At 38.6% G+C, this 20,085-nt stretch overlaps 3 protein-coding genes across 3 annotated transcripts; 1 reads left to right on the forward strand and 2 right to left on the reverse strand.

Moving 5' to 3' along the window:
• Nucleotides 1–4,482: 4,482 nt before the first annotated feature.
• Nucleotides 4,483–8,449, reverse strand: LOC121749524 (protease Do-like 1, chloroplastic). The gene is made up of 8 exons (XM_042144096.1): nucleotides 7,980–8,449; nucleotides 7,474–7,596; nucleotides 6,686–6,857; nucleotides 6,125–6,162; nucleotides 5,545–5,743; nucleotides 5,307–5,459; nucleotides 5,047–5,181; nucleotides 4,483–4,771 (listed from the first exon to the last, which is right to left on the reverse strand). The coding sequence occupies exons 1-8, from the start codon at nucleotides 8,372–8,374 to the stop codon at nucleotides 4,694–4,696; spliced, it is 1,293 nt and encodes a 430-aa protein (XP_042000030.1). The 5' UTR covers nucleotides 8,375–8,449; the 3' UTR covers nucleotides 4,483–4,693.
• A 997-nt stretch (nucleotides 8,450–9,446) lies between these two features.
• LOC121746898 (uncharacterized protein At4g28440-like) lies at nucleotides 9,447–11,370 on the forward strand. The gene is made up of 3 exons (XM_042140852.1): nucleotides 9,447–9,601; nucleotides 10,060–10,294; nucleotides 10,823–11,370. The coding sequence occupies exons 2-3, from the start codon at nucleotides 10,072–10,074 to the stop codon at nucleotides 11,011–11,013; spliced, it is 414 nt and encodes a 137-aa protein (XP_041996786.1). The 5' UTR covers nucleotides 9,447–9,601; nucleotides 10,060–10,071; the 3' UTR covers nucleotides 11,014–11,370.
• LOC121746897 (photosystem I assembly factor PSA3, chloroplastic-like) lies at nucleotides 11,332–12,628 on the reverse strand. The gene is made up of 3 exons (XM_042140851.1): nucleotides 12,164–12,628; nucleotides 11,930–12,094; nucleotides 11,332–11,856 (listed from the first exon to the last, which is right to left on the reverse strand). Exons 1-3 carry the CDS (start codon nucleotides 12,524–12,526, stop codon nucleotides 11,533–11,535), a joined length of 852 nt encoding a protein of 283 aa, XP_041996785.1. The 5' UTR covers nucleotides 12,527–12,628; the 3' UTR covers nucleotides 11,332–11,532.
• Nucleotides 12,629–20,085: the final 7,457 nt, after the last annotated feature.

The raw sequence follows: 20,085 nt of genomic DNA on the forward strand, positions 1-20,085 counted from the left end.
TTGTTCAGCGGTACGAACTGAGCGGGCGGCTTCTCGGGATTGAGACGGGGTCCCAATCTGTCTTGCACCGGAGTCCTTTGAATCCTTTCAAAGGGAGTTCGGCGAGGATGTCCCTGATCGCCAAAAGGAGTCCGGCGAGGATGTCCCTGATCGCTATGATCGGGCTTCCTCCTGTCTCCTCGGGACGATGAGCTGTCTAACGACCGTTTGCGACGGTCTGCCTCATCGGCTCGGGAGTACTGGTCCGCAATGTCCCACATTTCCTGAGCTGTCTGCGGACCGCACTCAACGAGCTTCCTGTAGAGAGCTCCGGGCAGGATTCCATTTTGGAATGCCGAGATGACAAGCAGATCGTTGAGATCGTCCACTTGCAGGCATTCCTTGTGGAATCTTGTCATAAAGTCGCTGATTTTTTCGTCGCGACCTTGACGAATGGAAAGCAGCTGAGCCGAAGTGATTCGGGCTTCCGCTTTCTGAAAGAACCTCCTGTGGAAGGCATCCATTAGATCTCGGTAAGATCTGATGCTGCCCTGGGGGAGGCTATCGAACCACCTTCTCGCGTTCCCGATGAGCAGCTCGGGAAATAGCTTGCACATGTGGACCTCGTTGAGACCCTGGTTCGCCATGTTATATTGATAGCGCCCCAGGAAATCGTGAGGGTCCACGAGCCCGTCGTAAGTCATCGACGGAGTTCGGTAGTTCTGTGGTAGGGGAGTTCGGGTGATGTCGTCCGAGAACGGAGTCTTCAGTGCTCCGTACACGGCGAATCCGATATCTCGTCGGTATGGAGGAGATTGAGTTCTCCTGTGATTCCGGTACCGAGGAAGATCAGGAATATGTCGGGGTTGAGGATTCTTCTTCCTGGAAGACACGGCACTACTGCGGTAGTGACTTTCATGTCTGGATGAGGAAGGAGAATCCTCCGTTTTCGTCTTCGGCTCTTGGCTCTTTTGCAGGAAGGCTAAGAACTCATCCTGCTTCTCAGCCAAGAACAGCTTGACAGCCTCATTCAGATCAGGCTGCTGGGAAGACTCAGTGGGACGATTTTTGGAGCGGCCTGTTCCTTCGCCATGAGAACTGGTGGTGGATTTATCCCTAGGCTGTTTTCCAGACCTATGGGATGGATTGGCTTCCTCCGGGTTCTCACGGGCAGGAATGCGGGTATTCTGCGATCTGGTATGCATTTTTTGGGTGGAAAAAATGGATCAAAAATTCGCTTTATCACAAATTTTGTTCTTCGTTTCCCACAGACGGCGCCAGTGATGATTCCGCGAATTATTGATGATGATAAATGCTCGTAAAAATAAATCACGACACAGAGAATTTAACGTGGTTCGATTTACTGAGGTAAATCTACGTCCACGGGGAGAAATGGGGGCAGGTTTGTATTGCTTGATCTGCCAAATACAGCTTACAACACAGACTTGCTATATGATTGTTTCTCTAGAGAGATTCTAACCTCTTCTATCAGATCTAAGTTCTATTTATATAATGAACTCAGATCATGGCTTGCGTCACCACCCTAAGTCGTGGATGTCGTGTAGGTTATGGCCTAAGATCGTGGGTGAAGCGTAGGTCATGGCCTACGATCGTGGCCTGAACTGACATCACGTGGTAGTGGGTGTGTTGGACATCCGGTATGGGTCCACTAACTCCTTGTTCGGTCGAATACCGAGACCGAACTACTTTGGTTGCCGATCTGAGAGTAGAGCTTGATGCCGACCTGAGAGCAGAGCTTGATTGGTTGGCTTTTACCGAGCTGTAGGCTGAGGCCGAACTCTTTGGTAATGCCGAACTGAACTCTTGGGCTTTGGGCTGGCCGAGCTGTCACTGCTATTGGGCTTTGGGCTGGCCGAGCTGTCACTGCTATTGGGCTTGTTTAGTACGTACCCCATCAGTAAACATGCATGAATTAATTCATATCATAAAATTAATAATTACTGAACATAATTTAATTAAATTTAATATTTATAGCAGCGAGTTGTTGGTGAATTTATCAAGTACTCCTATCTACCATTGTAAGCGCTACTTCAAACAACTGGCAAAACGGCTTTACACACTTCATTTTGATTCCAAATGCGAAGATGAATTGATTGCTGATAGTTTTTTGATCTATTCTTTGATTTTTCAACACTATCAGCTATTATGTTAATCAATAGTTATAAATGTTTGAAAATAATATTTATACTTTGCACAAGAAAATGTGTAATGATTTGCATTATTCATACATTGTCAGTGACATCACCCCAAAATAATCCATTGAAATAGTAAAAATAAGACAAATGTAGTGTAAAAAGGGGCAAAATATTTAAATGATAATGTCAAGCATTACTGAGTGAGGATTTTATTGCAACAACAGATACTGTAACACAGTAACACTTCTCGTGAAAACTAAATCCCACTTAACAAACTACCCACTACTTTTTGAAAATTACTGGATTTAATAGGACATCCAACTCTGTACGATAAATTCTTAGTTTTAAAGTTTACGCAAATATTTGATTGAAACATTTCTTTTGCTTGACAGACCATTATTCAAGTGTTTGAAAAAGATAGTTTGACAGGAGATGTGTTTTTTTTTATTGTGTTTGAAAAAAAAGCTAGTTTGGCAATATATGTGTTTTTATTGTGTTTAATTGAACATGGAAAAGAAAACCCTACTCCACTCTAGAAAAAAGAAAATTACTAATAATTGCTCGTATAGTCGTATTAAGTTCAGATATGAGTCACACCAATTCATGATTAATTAATTGTTCCAGAGTTGAATACAGAATAATCTCTCATTTAAGAAAAATAAATATACAAAACAATTATAATGGAAATGAGTTAAACATAGGAGTAATATTTTATATCTATCGCTATTGAGATTAAATGATTAGTCACGTCTAAGCATATATTATTGATTAATTTGGAATCGCCATATTAGTCGATAGGCTGCCATTAATTAATATTTCTCAACATTGACGGTCATATCTTCTAATCCAAGTATTTTGACCACGAAGCAATTTACATGTAACTAAAAGAAGTTTCGATGTAGATTTTGTGGGAAAACAACGGAGCAATTTAAAATGTACGTAATCCAATCTTGACAACATAGCTTATGAGTTGGATTTTTTTCCTTAATTTTCATACACTCATTAGGCAAAATTGAGTGTTTGTACATTATACTAATAATTATGCGCATGATACAATGTTAAGTCTAAATATTTTAATGATTCTTGAAAAATCGTACTCCAAGTGAGAATTGATGGCATGCTACTGTTTAATTATTTATTTAGTTTTTAGTTGTTTTTCCAATTTATTTTTTTGGTTTTTGTTTCTGTATCAACAAAAATCATACGAGACGAATTGGTAAAATTAAATACTGTAAGATGTAACATTCATGAAACATGAGATTAAGTGACGAGTGACGCACATTAAATGTGGATAGTAAGTGCATTATTCAGTCATGGTGATTGATAAAAATGGATGAAGGTGAAGATAATCATTCATTTTCTCGAAGTTTAGAAAACGTGGTTGATCAAAATGGTTGCTTAGTGGGATTGAGTGGACATGATTTACACAATGACATACTTGCTGCCATAAATTGTGTTACATGTGTTGGTGTTACCTTCAATGCTTCATCTTTAGTTATGTCTTATTCATGGTTTTATACTTTCCTTTCTCTCCTTGCATCTGGATTTCACCACCTTCATTGCCTTCAAACTTTTATCCCCTTCATTCATTCTATATATTATCACATTATATACAAGTTAAACACATGATACTCCTATAATAATACAAAGGGACCATAAATCATTTCATTTTGATTTGTCATTTGTCAACTAGTATCATAAAACAAAGGAATAATGAATCTTTTCATTTTGGGTGTCACCCTCAGTGATTTGGATAGAGATTATTAAAACACACTTTACAAGTACCTAAGCGATGGACTTTTTTACACAACCATATTTCAATCTAAAGAAAATATATATATCTTAGGATTTTTGAAGACGTTGTTTTGATGACAAAACGAGTTTAGATCATGTATTCAGTCGTCGAAAATGGATTCTGAGGTGTAAAACTGTAAATGTTAATACTTTGATATTTCCAATATACAACTTATTTTCTGTAATAGGGACTTAATTAACTTTAAAAATTGACAAAGGTGTAAAATTTAATAGATACTCTATTTCAGACTTTCTCCACCTGTATCTCTATGAACCTAAAGCCATTACTACCACTGTCAATGTCGCCTCATTTCCCTCAGTTTACCTGGTAGTTTCTGCTACAGCAATTCCAGTGGCCTTGCTTTTGTAGTACAGTCCTACCTGCAAAGCACACTTAATTATGTAACAAGAGATTCAATTCCTGGTAACAGTGGAAATAAATAATCATGCTTCCAAATACTTCAACTTTAACTTCAATACAGAGTTTACGGGGCTGCTACATTACCTATGCAGCGATATTGTGTATACATTGTAGTCAAACATGCAAATAAGATTGAGGATCAGCTAGTTTAGTTTTACTTTCATAAGGATAATAATAGCTTTACAGCACAGACTACAGAGATAACGCTTTGATACAGTAGCTCATTTCAAGATCCACGATTATGTACAACGTTGAGGCCTAAATCGGATAAATAATACTACAGAACAATAGACACTTCCGATATGAATATAAATATGAATCACAATTTACAATGCTTGTTACATCAGGATTCATCAGGCTTTGGTTCAAGGACAACAGGGATCTTTTCCAATTTATCTCCACGAAGTACTTCTACTTCCACCTGCAAAGTGAAACATTCGATATGAAGTTAGTTCTCAGTTCTCATAATTCTTTTACATCTTCATCTTATATTGCGTTCAGTGGTTTCATTCCAAATAACTATGCACACTTTTAAACTACAATGGTAATATATATGATAATGTTCAATTTGATTCCAAAAACAAAATGAGACGCCGATTTCTGTATATCCAATATTAGGCATTAAAGGCCACAAATTCTCCAAACACATTCCCTATTTTTAGAGGATGAATAGTGGAAGTTACTATTAACGCTTACCTTATCACCTACTTTGCATTGGTCAAGGATTCTGTATAAATCACTACCATTTGCAACTTTCTTTCCATTAACAGATGTAATTATGTCGCCTAAAATAAGTCTTCCATAGGCATCACGTTTTGTTGATTGAAGACCCTGCAGCACCAAGAATACAGAAGCTGTAATCAGCATTACATGATTTATACGACGCCATATTTTGAAAATCCTGTAAAGCAAAAGGAAATTTCATAACCAAAATGAAATGTTAGAATTGGACATACTGCTTTGCCTGCAGGCCCATTCGGAGGAGCGTCCAGGACAAGAACCCCACTAACTCCTAGTTGCTCCACTGACTGGTCAGGCGCAAACTTAATCCCCAAAATTGGTCTGGTGACTTTCCCAAACTTGACCAATTGATCAACAATACCGCTTACCTGGACGTAAAGGAAAAGTTTCAGGAAAAGCTTACATAGTAGGAGTAACTCATAAGAAATCTTCATAACTAAAACAGTCACTCACTGTGTCAACCGGAATAGAGAAGCCCACTCCAGAAGAAGCACCAGAAGGAGAATATATAGCTGTGTTTATCCCAATAAGATTGCCTGCACTGTCGATCAGTGGTCCTCCACTATTGCCTGGATTGATCGCAGCATCTGTCTGGATGACATCCTGGATTGGACGGCCAGTTGCAGCCGAACTGATTTCTCGTCGCAGTCCACTAGAAAAGGATTGAATTCGTTAGCCACCTTAATTCAATACTGATACACTATTAGCCAGTTATATGAATAGTCAAATAGGTTTTGTAAAAGCTGGTTTAATCTAAAGGTTGGAATAACCGACTTATGCTAACATACATAAGCTTCAATCGTGATCCTGGTATTGATTGGCGATCATGAAAAAGCAAAAGTAAACAAGGTGATGTGGGGATATTTTAAAATTATGTTAATATATATTCTAGAAACTGAAAATTATAAATATTATAAGTATTTTCTACATGTCTAAACCAACAAACTTGCTCGCTCAAAGGTACCAATAATCTGGATCCGACATATAGTATGATGATAACTTGTTACATTATTTTTATACGTGCTGTTAGTACCTTATAACACCAGTTGTAAGCGTATGGTCAAGTCCAAACTGCCAAGGAAAAAAAGTGAAAACAAACATGTGTATTGTCAGAGAAGGGAAAAGATATGGTGACGTATAAAAGAAGCTTGCCACTTTTGAATTCATTAATACCATTATGTGTCTTATCGAGTCATTAAAAGGAATGCCATTCAACATTGGCAGAACATAACGAACCGGGAGGACAAGTTTGTGGTTATAAAGGACATTTTAAGGAAGAACTTGGTGTAACACAGAGGAAACCACATGACATCAGTGATAGACAGGACTTGGTTGCATCAATAAACTTTATCCAAAAGTATCGATTAGCTGTAACCATGCCATTATGTTTTATAACAATGAGTATTATGGACTCCTCCCCAATGGGATATCAAGAATGGAATTAGAGGGTGAAATTCCACATCCACCAAATACAACATTTGACACTTTCCATTTGTGTATGTTTGAAATGGTAAATTTGATAAGAATCCAGAAAAATTAGAAGATATTAGCCAGAAAGCATAATCAGAGACAATTAATTGGGAAGTGCACTTACAGGATTTCCAATTGCATATACTTTTTGACCAACAAGCAGATCTGCAGATACACCAATTGGTATCGGTCTCAATTTGCCTTTGGGGGCCTCAATTCTCAAAACAGCGACATCTTTATCCTGATCAAACCCAACAACTTTTGCATCGTATGTACTCTGGTCTGCAAGAGTGACCCTGAACACAACATCCCTTCATCAGAACACTAAAATTGTATCCTAAAGGACATATTCTAGAAACTCAAAAACAATACTCTGTATTACACTGATTCAACAGTTGACATGGCCAACTTACTAACCATCAATATGATGGAATACTAATATTCAAGATGACAGCTTTTTCATGTCATCAGACTCATCACAAACTCTACCACAGTTGCATAAAGTAAGTTAATAAGCTTCCTACATAGAGATCACATCTTGAGATTATTGGTCTTCCTATCACCAATGAATTCTCTACCTATTTCACAGAAAGGAAGGCTTTGTGCATACAGATATCTACACGTTGCTGAAGATCTTGCAGTAATCAAACAATCTTTTTTACTTTTGTACTGAAAATGTGAAATGCTGGAAGCTTTATAAAGCAAAACTATAGCTCAAAGAAAACACATAATGAACTATATAGTCTATGTCAACAAGAAAACCAACATATATACTAGAAAGTATGCAATAACAGGCAATGCAAAACAAGCCAGAAGGAAATAATTAATTAACTAACTCAATAACTTTTCGGACAATAACTAAGTACTTAGTTAAATACTGGGCCGTAAAATCACAAGACAGGTTAGTAGTACTTGAGATCAGATGCACCACGAATCACGTGATAATTTGTGACGACATGGCCCTGCGTGTCCCACACAAATCCAGATCCTGATCCTTGCGGCACCTCCAACACATCCAACGTAAAGGCATCCTGCCTAAAACAAAACGCACAGTATGAATTCACTCTATCAACAACTCATTCCAGAACCAAAATCTATTGCCAAGTGCCAACATCACCTATAGTATATACATTCTGCCAGTCAACACCCTAACAAGTACATTGGATGCCACAAAGCAGATTATTTTGTCTAGATCATATCATTAGGTAGTTGAAATTAGAACACGCTGATGAAGTAGCATTAATTCTCCAGTGATGAGGACCACGAGGTAATAATGCAGCCAGCACAATTGGACATATTTACATCATCACAGATAATAATCAAACAGTATTAAGCTGGTTAAAAATTGACTTTCGAATCCAGGCATACCAAATTTAGATATTTGATATCTATGTACATAATAAGCAAAAACGGAGTACCTCGCAGCTAGATTAGTAATGTAAACAACAGAAGGAGTGTTCTCTTGAAAGAGGCGAACTGTAGCCAACTCATCGGTCTGCAACTTCCGCGGCGTAGTGACAACGAAAGCCGAGGCCGAATCAACGTCGGCAACGAACAGCGTCGCTGAAAGAGCGACCGAAGTGCAGAGCACGAACAGCGAGTCGACGAGCTTCTTCAGTCCATTGCTGGAATCGACCTCCGAGGCGGAATTGTTCCGAATAAACTCATCGAGGAGAGCGGAAACGACGATCGGAGTGATCAAAGTAGCTCGATTGAAGTGAGACAGAGATCTCCCGAGCGGCAATTTGGGGAGTGAATTCAAGCGCGACACTTTTGGAGTTGTCGCGAAGAACGTGGAAGCGAGTGCAGCCATTGGGGAGTGAGAGAGGGAGTTGGATTTCGGTAATTTCTCAAATTTTCTCTCTCTCCAGAATTATATGTGGATGTGTGTTTTTCGAAGTGATTGAAAACAATTTCTAGAGTTTTGAAAGTTGTTGGATGCATTCATTTCGGCCCATAACTACAAATATGGGCCCTTTCCAATCCAACAAGACTTAATCCACACTCCACACCTACTCATGCAAGTCTACATCCGACACAAGACGACTACAAAAATTGCGACATATTTTAGTTATTTCCCCTTCTTTTTCAATTAAGGAACCACGTCTTAATAAAACAATAAAAAATAACTTAAGATGAGAATACTCACACGACAAGTCTTCCATTAATACGGTTGATATAACGAGATTTTAGGAGAAGTTGTTAGATGGAGTAAGTAGAAATAAAAAAGTAGTTTAATGTTTTAATGAGGAGAAAAGAAAGAGAGATTTATTTCTATATACAGAAAGTAGACATCTTGAATGCGACAAACTAAAAAGAAAAGGTAGACATCTTGAGTGGGACGTGGGAACACTTGATAACTAATTACTCCCTCTATTTTCTAAAAATAGAAATTTTGGAACGACACAGATTTTAATGTAAAATTGGTAAAGTTAGGGAGATGAGAAAAAAATGGATAAAATAAAAGAGATGAGAAGAAAAAATAGTGAAATTAGTGTTAGTGAATTGTGGAGTCTCCATTTCATAAAATAAAAAAAATTTGTTTCTAGATAATGGACCAAAAAGAAAAGAATTTCTATTTTTAGAAAAGAATGGAAGATTAAGCTATATTTTCTGCCAAAGTGATTCAAATTGATACTAGTAATATTGCAAATTAAGTGCATATAATTATATAACCAGTTTCTACGTTTAAGAGTTTTTGATAATGAAAAAGAAAGGAAAATGAAATCATCACGTGCCTTAAATCAATTTCTACGTTTTAGAGTTTTTGATAATGAAAAAGAAAGGAAAATGAAATCATCGCGTGCCTTAAATCAATTTATACATCCTTGTTTTATAAACGACTTTAGTGCGATTCTCTTCAGCTTTCGCGTTTTTAGTACTACTACAGGCAACGGCTGAGATCTGCTAAGAAAGTATGGAAGATCAACGGTCAAAAACTAGATTAATTTTTCTATTCAAATTCCATTTCGACGGTCGTCTCACTCACCAGAACTAAGTCGCCAGCAAAAGATCTCACTTCTCTATTTCTGTTGCCAAGGTGATTCCAATCCTTCAATTTTTATATGTGCAATTCGTCGTATATTTGTGTAAAATTCTGAATAGAATTTTCATTTTATCGGCATTTGATCTGATAATTAGGGTTTTGATTTGTTGCTGTTTGTTTTGAGTATCGCTACTAGTGTAGAGTGTTGGTCTAATCTATTCAGATCATATTTGTTGTTATGTTCAATTACGATTGCATCAATTTTATCAGTGATGGCCGAGTGGACCTCGAACATGCTTTCAGTCCATTTGTATTCAATTTTTTTTAATGATTAGTCGTTGGCTCTGATCATGATGAATTCTGCCTTATTTGTATGAAATTTGATTTAAAGATGATTTATGCATGGAATTTTATCTCCGAATGTGTTTCAAGTAGTGATTCTGCTAATGGCATTTTTTGAGGAGGGCTTATGGATTTCCTCATTTCCGGCTAATGTGGGTTTATCATTTTAGGTTTTGATCTAAATGGCTGAAAAGAAATCATCTATGAGGAAGCCAGTTTTTTCCAAGGTTGATCAACTGAGTCCTGGCACGAATGGGCACAATCTCATCGTGAAGGTTTTGAGTTCGAAGATGGTATTGCAAAAGGGTAAGCCGGATGGGCCTCGAGTTCATCAGATGCGGATTGCTGAGTGTCTGGTTGGGGATGAAACTGGAACGATTTTGTTTACTGCGAGGAATGAACAAGGTATGGTGCTTTGTGCTTGAGTGATTGGGATGATATGTGTATTCATCATTTTATGAGTAAACCTTATCAAATTGTGGTGGTTTCTATGTTGAGGTTGAAAACGGTGGATTTGTTTTAGTATCTTATAATTATGAAAGCTGGCTTTTGTTTTACATATCAATTTGGTTATCACAATATGTGATTTTGCCAATAAATGGATAATGGAATCACAAGGTACATGAGTGTGCTTGTGTGTTAGTAATATTTTACCAGGTCTTCACAATGTTTGAATGTGAGACAGTGAAGTTTTGTAGTTGACTATTAGGAAATAAAATACTCTAGAAAAACTATATCCCGACTGGTCTCCCGCCAATAGGTGGTTGTTCTGTTATTTTCTTGACATTAGGTGCAGTTTTGTTCTTCTATTCTTTTCTTGACATTAAGTGCAGTTTTGTTCCCACTACGGGAAATGCCTCATAAATGTTGGCCCTATGGCCCTTATCCCCTTTGTCACAAATTCATGATCTTGATGTGAACTCCAATGTGCAGTGGAAACCATGAAGCCCGAAACAACTGTAATTCTGAGAAACGCCAAAATTGACATGTTCAAAGGATCAATGAGACTAGCTGTTGACAAATGGGGGCGTGTGGAAGCAGCTGCTGATCCTGCCACCTTCACTGTCAAAGAGGAAAATAACCTTTCACTGATTGAATATGAATTAGTAAACGTAGAGGGATGAAGCTGCCCATCCTTCTCTGCTTAGATCAGCGTTCATAAAGAAATGCTGGGAAATGGAGTGTGTTTAGGAGACTGCTTGTCGTTTTTGTGAAGATGTTGATCCCACCTCTATGAAAGAAGATCTTAAGTATTACTCGATGGTAAGTACGCATTGCAGCTGGACGTAAAAAGCAGGTATCGTCGCAGCTTGGCTTACGGTCCAGACTTGCTTTAGTTTGTCCATTCTAACGGCATGGATTCTCTCTTGTCAAGAAATCATGTCTTCTTGTATGGATGAAAGGAATAACTTTGTATTGCTTCATGTAATGAACAACTGGTATGATATACTTATTCTACTTCGTATCATAAATCTTGGTCATACCTTGTTTTTGTTTTTTTTGTGTAAAGTCCGTGTGGTTTGAGGTTTATTACACACGACCCTAGCTACTCAAAATGTGGCTCTATACCCAAAACATAGTGTGTGAAAGATGCTAGTAAATTTCATGGTTTTTGTTTGAAGATGAAGGGAGAAAAGATGTGTTTACGATGTATCGCTTCCCTTCTTGAGAAACTCAAGATCTTTCATTTGCAGCTCCACAGCTTCTTTGGGCAAGGGCTTGGGCTCAGGGACTTTGATTTCATCGGTTCCATCTGCAACTCTCTGTGCTTTCTCTCTCACAATTCTCTCAACCTCTTCCTTTCCAGCAGCCGGAAACACAGCATTCAATATGGTACATAGCAATTCCTCATCTTCTTCTTCTATAGGATCTCTCCCAAAACAACACACATATATGGCTTCTAGAGCTTTCTCTGCCCGAACTGCCATTGGGATATTGGGCACGGGAGCATTGAGCCGCGCTCGTTTCTGCAAGCAACACAATCCTGTGTTTAGCAGTAAATGAAACAAGCTAACCTAGCAATGCAGAAAATGCAGAAACCTCTCTTGATTCTTTGATCATGGCAATGAAATTCTCTTCTTCGAATTCGATATCATTCGAAATCCGAAGCCTTGCTACTCCTTCCAGTATCTCCTCAGATTTAAGCAGACCAGCTCCAACTGCAGCTAGCCAACAACAGAGAAGCACATACAGAGGATCCCCAGCCTGCAATCAAATCAAGAATTATTCATCTTCATCGAATGCCAAAGTCGAGCTTTATTACTTATGACGCACCTTGCCTCGTCGATCTTGGAGCTCGAAGAGGGCTCGGGAGTCATTGACGGAGCACTTGTTTCCGACCCTGCGGCGGAACTCAGCGAAGTCGATGATGTCGCCGCCGATGCCGCCTTCGTCGCTGATGATACGGGCGAAGAGGCCGATGACGGGGAGGGAGCCGAGGACCTTGTTGGCGAAGCCGGAGAGGGTGTTGGAGTCCTCCATGTATGATCGGACGATGAGGCCATGTGGCTTGCGGCGAGTGCGGCGGGCGGCGTAGAGGTGGCGAAGGCGGAGGAGAGAGGGTAGGGTGGGTTTGCAGATGGTGGTGTAGGTGTGGGAGGAGTGAGGGTTTGTTTGGAGGGAGGAGAGGACTGCCATTACTGCCTTCGTTGTTCAGTTCTAACCTCTCGTTTTCGGATCATGTATGCTACTGCTACTAATCTCTCTCTCTCTCTCTCTCTCTCTCTCTCTCTCTCTCTCTCTCTCTCTCTCTCTCTCTCTGGGGACATCTGATAAAATTGAAATGAAAAAAAAAAAAAATCTCTCTCTCTCTCTCTATCTATCTATCTCTATATTTTTATCAATACATGACAATATCACATATTTTATGCATAAATAACAAGACTATATATTTTATATTCTAAATTACTGGTCACTGAACATAAATATTTTAAAAAAAATTTTGATAAAATATTATTATAATAAATATATTTGGACATGAATATTATGTACTTATAAATTATAATTAATGGTTACAATTGCATATAGTGCTATTTTGGAATTTAACGTTGTTTCGTTGAATTGGGCACGGCACTCATTGATCCATTTGTGCGATGGGATCCGATCGACATCAAACATGCAATTCCAAATCTAAATCTTGCTGCTTCTTTTTTGTCTCACGTTGCTAGACATAAATTTAATACTTACTTAATTTAATACTAATAAGAAAAATACCCTGCCTCTTTCGGTTGCATTATTGGCATGCCAGGTCATATTTATTTGTTATACATTATATATACTAATATATGAATGTAAAATAGTCCGCATAAAGAAGAATATACTGTATTAAGTTTCAAATTGATGGGTGCAAATTTAACAGATTCATATTAAAATTAAGATCAGGAATTCAGGATCACAAATTCATAGAGAGATCATCATGGTCACGCTGCAAGGAATAAGCCACGACTGCCAAAAAGCACCTCTAGCAACGCCAAGGAAAACAACAACATAAAATTAAAAGTACAAGGACCTATCTAAAACAAAACATTAGGAGTTATAAAAACTAATAGAAAAATAATCAAAATATAGAACCTTTGCTTAATTTCCATATGCACATTAAATTTTTAACTCCCAAAGCACCAAAAATTCGACTCTGTATTTCACACCAGATCCCTCCACCGCCCGGTGCATCAAATCTTGCACCATGTTTGGTGAAAAAGGGTAATAATTTTATAAGTTTTAATTTTGTACTTATATTAAGTATTTAACTAATTATTCTAAGCACAGGATCATGAGTACTACTATATTGCAACCACTCAAACTTTGAAATTCCCATTATTGAAGGCCCTAATTTAAGATTTTGAAGGTTGAGGTTTGACAGATTCAATGTAAAAGGAACATTATGTGATACGAGTATGGCAAAATGTTCATTCTATTGAGTCTATCAAAATAGATCTAGCTTTTGATTCTTTTTAATCAGGGGCTTGGAACGATTAAATTGCACTATTTGAAAGGTTGTGTACTTGAATCCAAATATAAATTGGATTAAAGTTTAATTTAATTCGCAAATATCATTTTTATACAATAAAAAGCAATGGAGTTGTTTAAACGATCGATAAATTTTCCATACTCGATTTTAAGCTTCACTATTCCACAATCTTACAAATACTACAAACAAATTAAATTGAATCTTAAAAAAAAACAAATTTAATTTTCCCCGATTTAATCGAGCCAATCTTTCGTATATATATATTGACTTGGATTACCTTTGTAGATGTACCAAATAATGAAGTTGATACTCCTATAATATACTCTCTCCGTCTCACTATAACTGAGGGTTTAGGGTTTCGGGCGTATTCCTTTTAAGGCCGTCCCACTAAAAGTGAGACATTTTTTTTGCAAAAAAACATTATATTTCTCTTACTTTATGACCTATCTTCTGCTTTTTATCTTTACTTTATTTCATCCCTAAAAATACGTGGCCAAAAGAAATATTTGAGAGAACGTAGGATATCTTCTCAACTGAAAAGACAAAAAGAAAAGTATTGGATTTTTGAGTTTTCAACACACCAATAAATGTAGTCCCTTTTTTTGTTGTTCGAATGATTAACATTTGAGATATTGATACCTAATATCATGGAACTTTCAAAAAGTTGAGTTTTTCCCACGAACTTTAAAATTGACAAATAATATCACGAATTTTACCATGAGTTTATTATTTCCCACCAATGAAAAAATTCCGGCAAATAATATCATTTTTTTTCGTAATTTCTCGACAACAACTTCGAGAGTTTCAAAATTTTCAATCTTTGAGAATAGTTTTTCTTAAAGCACACCCTCCAAATTTGTTCTTCAATCTATTAATATAGCACAAATTTTTTCATTGGTGGGAAATAACAAACTCGGGGTAAAGTTCGTGATATTATTTGTCAATTTCAAAGTTCGTGGGAAAAACTCAACTTTTTGAAAGTTACGTGATATTAGGTGTCAATATCCCTTAACATTTTAAATAGGTACCAGTATATGTGATATAAGAGTCACATAATGATTGATTCATAAAGCAGTGCTAATGTGTCGCTATCACTAAATTAGGATTTTGTGACATTTGGATAAATACGGTTATGAATTGTGTCTCACCTGTTTCTTACTCAATCATTATTAATGGTGAACCTACCAATAGATTTTGCCCAGAAAGAGGTCTCCGACAAGGGGATCCACTTTCTCATTACTTGTTTATCCTTTGTGCAGAAATTTTGTCTACTCTTTTGTATCAGGCTGAAGCACGTAATCAGATCCATGGTTTTCGGGTTGCACGCTCTGCACCACCAGTGTCTCACCTCTTTTTTGCCAATGATAGCATCTTGTTTTGCCGTGCAAGTGAGAGGAAAGCTTTGGCATTGAAAAATATTCTCCGCATATATGATGATGCCTCTGGGCAGAAGATTAATCTTGACAAATTCGAGTTATCTGTGAGCAAAAATATTGATGACCAATGAAAGAACACAACTCGTGAGATTTTGGGGGTTAACGATGTGCCTTTCCATAAAAAGTATTTAGGCCTTCCAACTGTGATCGGGAAATCGAAGAAACAAGTGTTTGGGATGCTACTGGAGCGGGTACACAAAAAATTAAAGAACTGGAAGGTAAATACACTATCACGGGCATGTAAGGAGATACTTCTCAAGACAATCATCCAAGCTATTCCAACATATACCATGAGTTGTTTTCTTCTCCCAACTTCAATTTGTGATAAGATTGAAAAAGCCATGACACACTTCTTTTGGGGTGGAGTGCGGGAAAAGCATAAAATCCACTGGAATGCATGGAGTTGTCTAACTACATCTAAGTTTGAGGGAGGCTTGGGATTTCGTGATCTTCATCAATTCAATTTGGCCATGTTGGGTACACAATTGTGGCGAATATTACAGAAGCCAGACTCTCTCATTAGTCAACTTCTTAAAGCAAAATATTTTCCAAGGAGAGATGTCCTCAGTGCTCCTATAGGTCATCAACCAAGCTATTTATGGAGAAGTCTAATAGCATCCCGCGAGCTGGTAAGTGAAGGAATGGCATGGAGAATTGGTGATGGGAGAAAAGTTCCAATTATTGGCGCGAAATGGATTAATGGTCTGCCTCCGACAGCACCAAAAACTTTCCAAGATTTAGAAACATATTTCTCGTTGGTCTCTGACTTATTTGACCAACAAAATATGATTTGGAAAGAGAATGTAGTGTACCAGCTCTTTAGTAAGGAGGAAGCAGATCGCATTTGTGCTATGCCACTTAGCACTCGATTGTTGGATGATAAGCGAATATGGGGATACGACAAGAAAGGATTATATTCGGTTAGGACGGCCTATCATTTGGCAGGCTCACTTTTTGATAAAAGTCATGAATATAGAGCCTCCTCATGTCAAACGGAAAAAGGTTGGAAAAGGTTGTGGCATTCAAAAGTCACACCTAGAATTCAACACTTTTATGGGCATGTGTAAACAACTTGCCCACTGAAGATAACCTTTCTCGTCGAGGCATTGATGCAGGGTCTGTATGTGAGATATGTGGCTTAAGCTGTGAATCAAGTGACCATCTTTTGTTACAATGCATTGAAGTGACAAAGATTTGGAGGTACGGTCCTCTTCGTTTTGAATCTCAGTTCCTTAATAATTTTTCATTTAAACGAGTGGTTGGGTCACTCTTGGAGAAATTACCTCAAAAAGCCTTTACACTTTTTGCTTGTATTGCATGGAATATTTGGAAGAGGAGAAATGAATTTTACTTTGAGAAAAAATCTTTTCATTGGAAAGAAATTCTTTTGAGGGCACACAAAAGTTGGATGGAAATGTCTGATACATTTGAACGAGATACGGAAAATAGAGTTGAACATCACAGGTTGCAGAGATGGAAACCTCCTCCAACGGGCACTTTTATTATGAATAGTGATATAAATATTCTCAACGATGGTCAAGTTGGTCTAGATGTGATATTTAGAGATGAAAAGGGGATGGTTATCTTCGCATGCAAGACTGAAGTTAAAGCAACTGGTTCGACAACGTTGATGGAAGGTATTGTTGTTCGTTATGGTTTGAATATGACCATTTTACAAAATATATTCAATTTATATGTGCAAACTGATAACCAAAATTTGATCAGAGGATTACATGGGGATGTTGAACTTGATCCTTATGGTGAGGTGATAAAGGATGATATCTTGGCAATTGCGAGGAGAGTTCACGTCATCGAATTTAATTTCATCCCTAGAGCCTGTAATCGTGTTGCTCACTTGGTATCTAGATGTCCAAATTTTGTGGGTGTAAATTTTATTCCTAAAAACATTTTGACTATTGTATTAGAAGAAACATCTTAATATATATAAAATATTTCTCTTTTTCTCAAATTTTTTTTTGCCTTTCAAGCGTTGCAGCGTCACTTCAACATTATCTTAAGCTTTGAAGTTTGAACCCTTCGTTGCCATCTCTATCTCGTCTCGGCGAGACGAGACGGCATCGAGACGGCGTTGCAGCCCCGCGTCTCGTCCCGGTCTCGGCGAGCATCTCGTCCCAGCGAGACGGTTGGCGCGCGCTGGCGCTAGGCGTGACGCCCACTCGCCGGCCCGCGAGTGGGCGTCGTCACGCTGAGGCAATAAATCATTTTTTAAAAAGTTTGATTTTTAAAAAAATTAAAAATTAAAAAACGGTCATCTCGATTTTAAGGCCATCCGCAACGCGTCTCGTTGCCATCTCTATCTCGTCTCGGTGAGACGAGACGGCATCGAGACGGCGTTGCAGCCCCGCGTCTCGTCCCGGTCTCGGCGAGCGTCTCGTCCCAGCGAGACGGTTGGCGCGCCAGCTCGCCACGTGCCAGCGCCACGTCGCTAGGCGTGACACCCACTCGCCGACCCGCGAGTGGGCGTCGTCACGCTGAGGCAATAAATCATTTTTTAAAAAGTTCAATTTTTTAAAAAAATTAAAAATTAAAAAACGGTCATATGACCGTTCAACGGTTATTTTTTTTCTTTTTTTATTCTATAAATACTTCTCTTTCATTCTCATTATACACACAAACACACATCTATTCTTCTAAAATCATCTCCATTTCCTCTCCAATTTTCATCTCACCTCTCCAATTTTCATCATAAAATGTCCGGCGACGGAAACTCTGGAGGCTTTGACATAAACGCGTTTGGCGACTGGGGGGCATGTACAATGTCTTGGGTGGTTTCGGTTCCGGTTCATTGACGTCGGGCACCCAAGGCCCGTCGATACCAACCACCCCATTTTGATGTGGATGCATACGCTCGTCCCTCAACCTTGAGGTATTTACAGGGATTATCTCAAATTAGGGAGGATTATCCGGATGAACCCAATCCGAAAGGAGGACGAGGCGGTGGAAGCTCCAGGGCTCGCGCATTCTACGGCGTGGAGGAAGAGGTGGAGGCGGCCGAGGAGGAGGATGTAGGCCGTCATCCATACAGCCGCAAGGACACAATGGCTCTGTACGATCCCATCGTCGGGAATCAACAAACCCGGAAGTGTTTTTAGAAAAAAGGTCATCGACGCCTACAACGAGATTAAGCCACAGGGGTCCCACCGCCGCACATTGACCGAGTCGACAGAGAAGTCAAAAAATTTTGCGGGATCTACAAGAATGAAGCGGCGAATTACCAAAGCGGAGCCAGTGGAGCCGACATTCTGAGAGCGGCTTTGCGAGTCTTTTTTGACGACAACGGCAAAGAATTCAAACATGTCGATGTTTGGGATGTGGCCAGAGACGAGGAAAGATGGGCTGGTGGTGTCCAGTCCAGCACAGACTCGACCTCGAAACGCACGAAGCACACGCCGGGTAGCCAATACTCGTCTAGTGAGGGCGGTTCAGGCAGCGCTGCACAAGAATTTGCCATACATGAGGTTGAGGGCACGACCACCGATGCAGGGGGTCCTCCCGTGGGCTCCGTCGGCCGTAAGGGACCAAGGCGGCGAAGGCGGCTAGAGGGAGGAGGGGCCGAGGCGAATCAAGCCAGGCGGACTCGGGCTCGAACACGCTATTGTCCATGTACTTGACCGCCACGATGGCGGACACTTCCCGCATGACGCCTCTACAATATCAAGCCCATCTTGCTGGAATTGAGTATATGGCAAGACAAATTGGTATTCCGCCTCCAGGTAGCTTTAGTGCACCGCCACCGCCTTCGGGGGATGATTCGTGGGCGGAGTAGTTTTTAAAATTTCTATAAAATTGTATTTTAAATTATGTAATTTTTTTATTTTTTTTAGGATTTTAATTATGTGTTTTTTTTTATATTTTAAGTTGTATTTTTATTTTATTTAATGAATTGTGTTTTTTTATTAATTGAATTTGTTGGAAATAAAAATAAAAAATGAAATTGAATGAATAGTTAAGAGGTGAGATGGTTAAGAGACGGATAAGAGATGGAGGGTTGCAGATGCTGTCTCTTAGTTAAGAGATGAAGTGAAAAGTACAGTGGGACTCATAAATAGTTAAGAGATGAGACGGTTAAGAGACGAATAAGAGACAACGTTGCGGATGGTCTAAAGATTCAGTTTCATTGCATAATGAAGTACTATTACTCCGTATTCAAATTGAGGTAATTAAATCCAAACGAAACGAATTCAAACCATGATCACTTTCAGTCAACTTTCACCCGATTATTCCGGAAATTAAATTGACAATAATTAATTAAAGATTAGTAGTACATGGTTACAAATAAACTTAAATCAACCTAGTAAATCACTATTCATTTTAAGTCAAACTTTGAAAGAGAATGTTCTAGATAAAACAAATGTAAAAGTCTAACGTCCAGCTTAAAACAATTAAGCAGTGCATATATTATCTTCAATCACAATTATTTTCTTGACCGAGTCAAGTATCAAAATAAATTCTTAGGAGTATAATATACTATGGCATACGTTAAACTACCGTAATTCTAGTGAGACAATAATTACGTCACTCTATCAATATGGTAAGATGAATTCAAACTTCAACATCATATTTCAGTGTTTAATGATCATTTATAATTTGAAAAGACAACATCATATTCCATTGCCTTGGCGATCCCCACACTCCGACCTGACATCATGTGAGGGGGTTTAATCATGGTACGCAGTAGCCCGTTAAGGGGAGGCCTTTATCCTTAACCCCACTGGCTGCCAGAAGCCCGTTTCCAAGGCCTCACATTTGTATCTGAGAGATGGAAGCAACTC

The sequence above is a fragment of the Salvia splendens genome, chromosome 9, assembly GCF_004379255.2.
Source record: "Salvia splendens isolate huo1 chromosome 9, SspV2, whole genome shotgun sequence".
NCBI classification, from domain to species: Eukaryota; Viridiplantae; Streptophyta; class Magnoliopsida; order Lamiales; family Lamiaceae; genus Salvia; species Salvia splendens.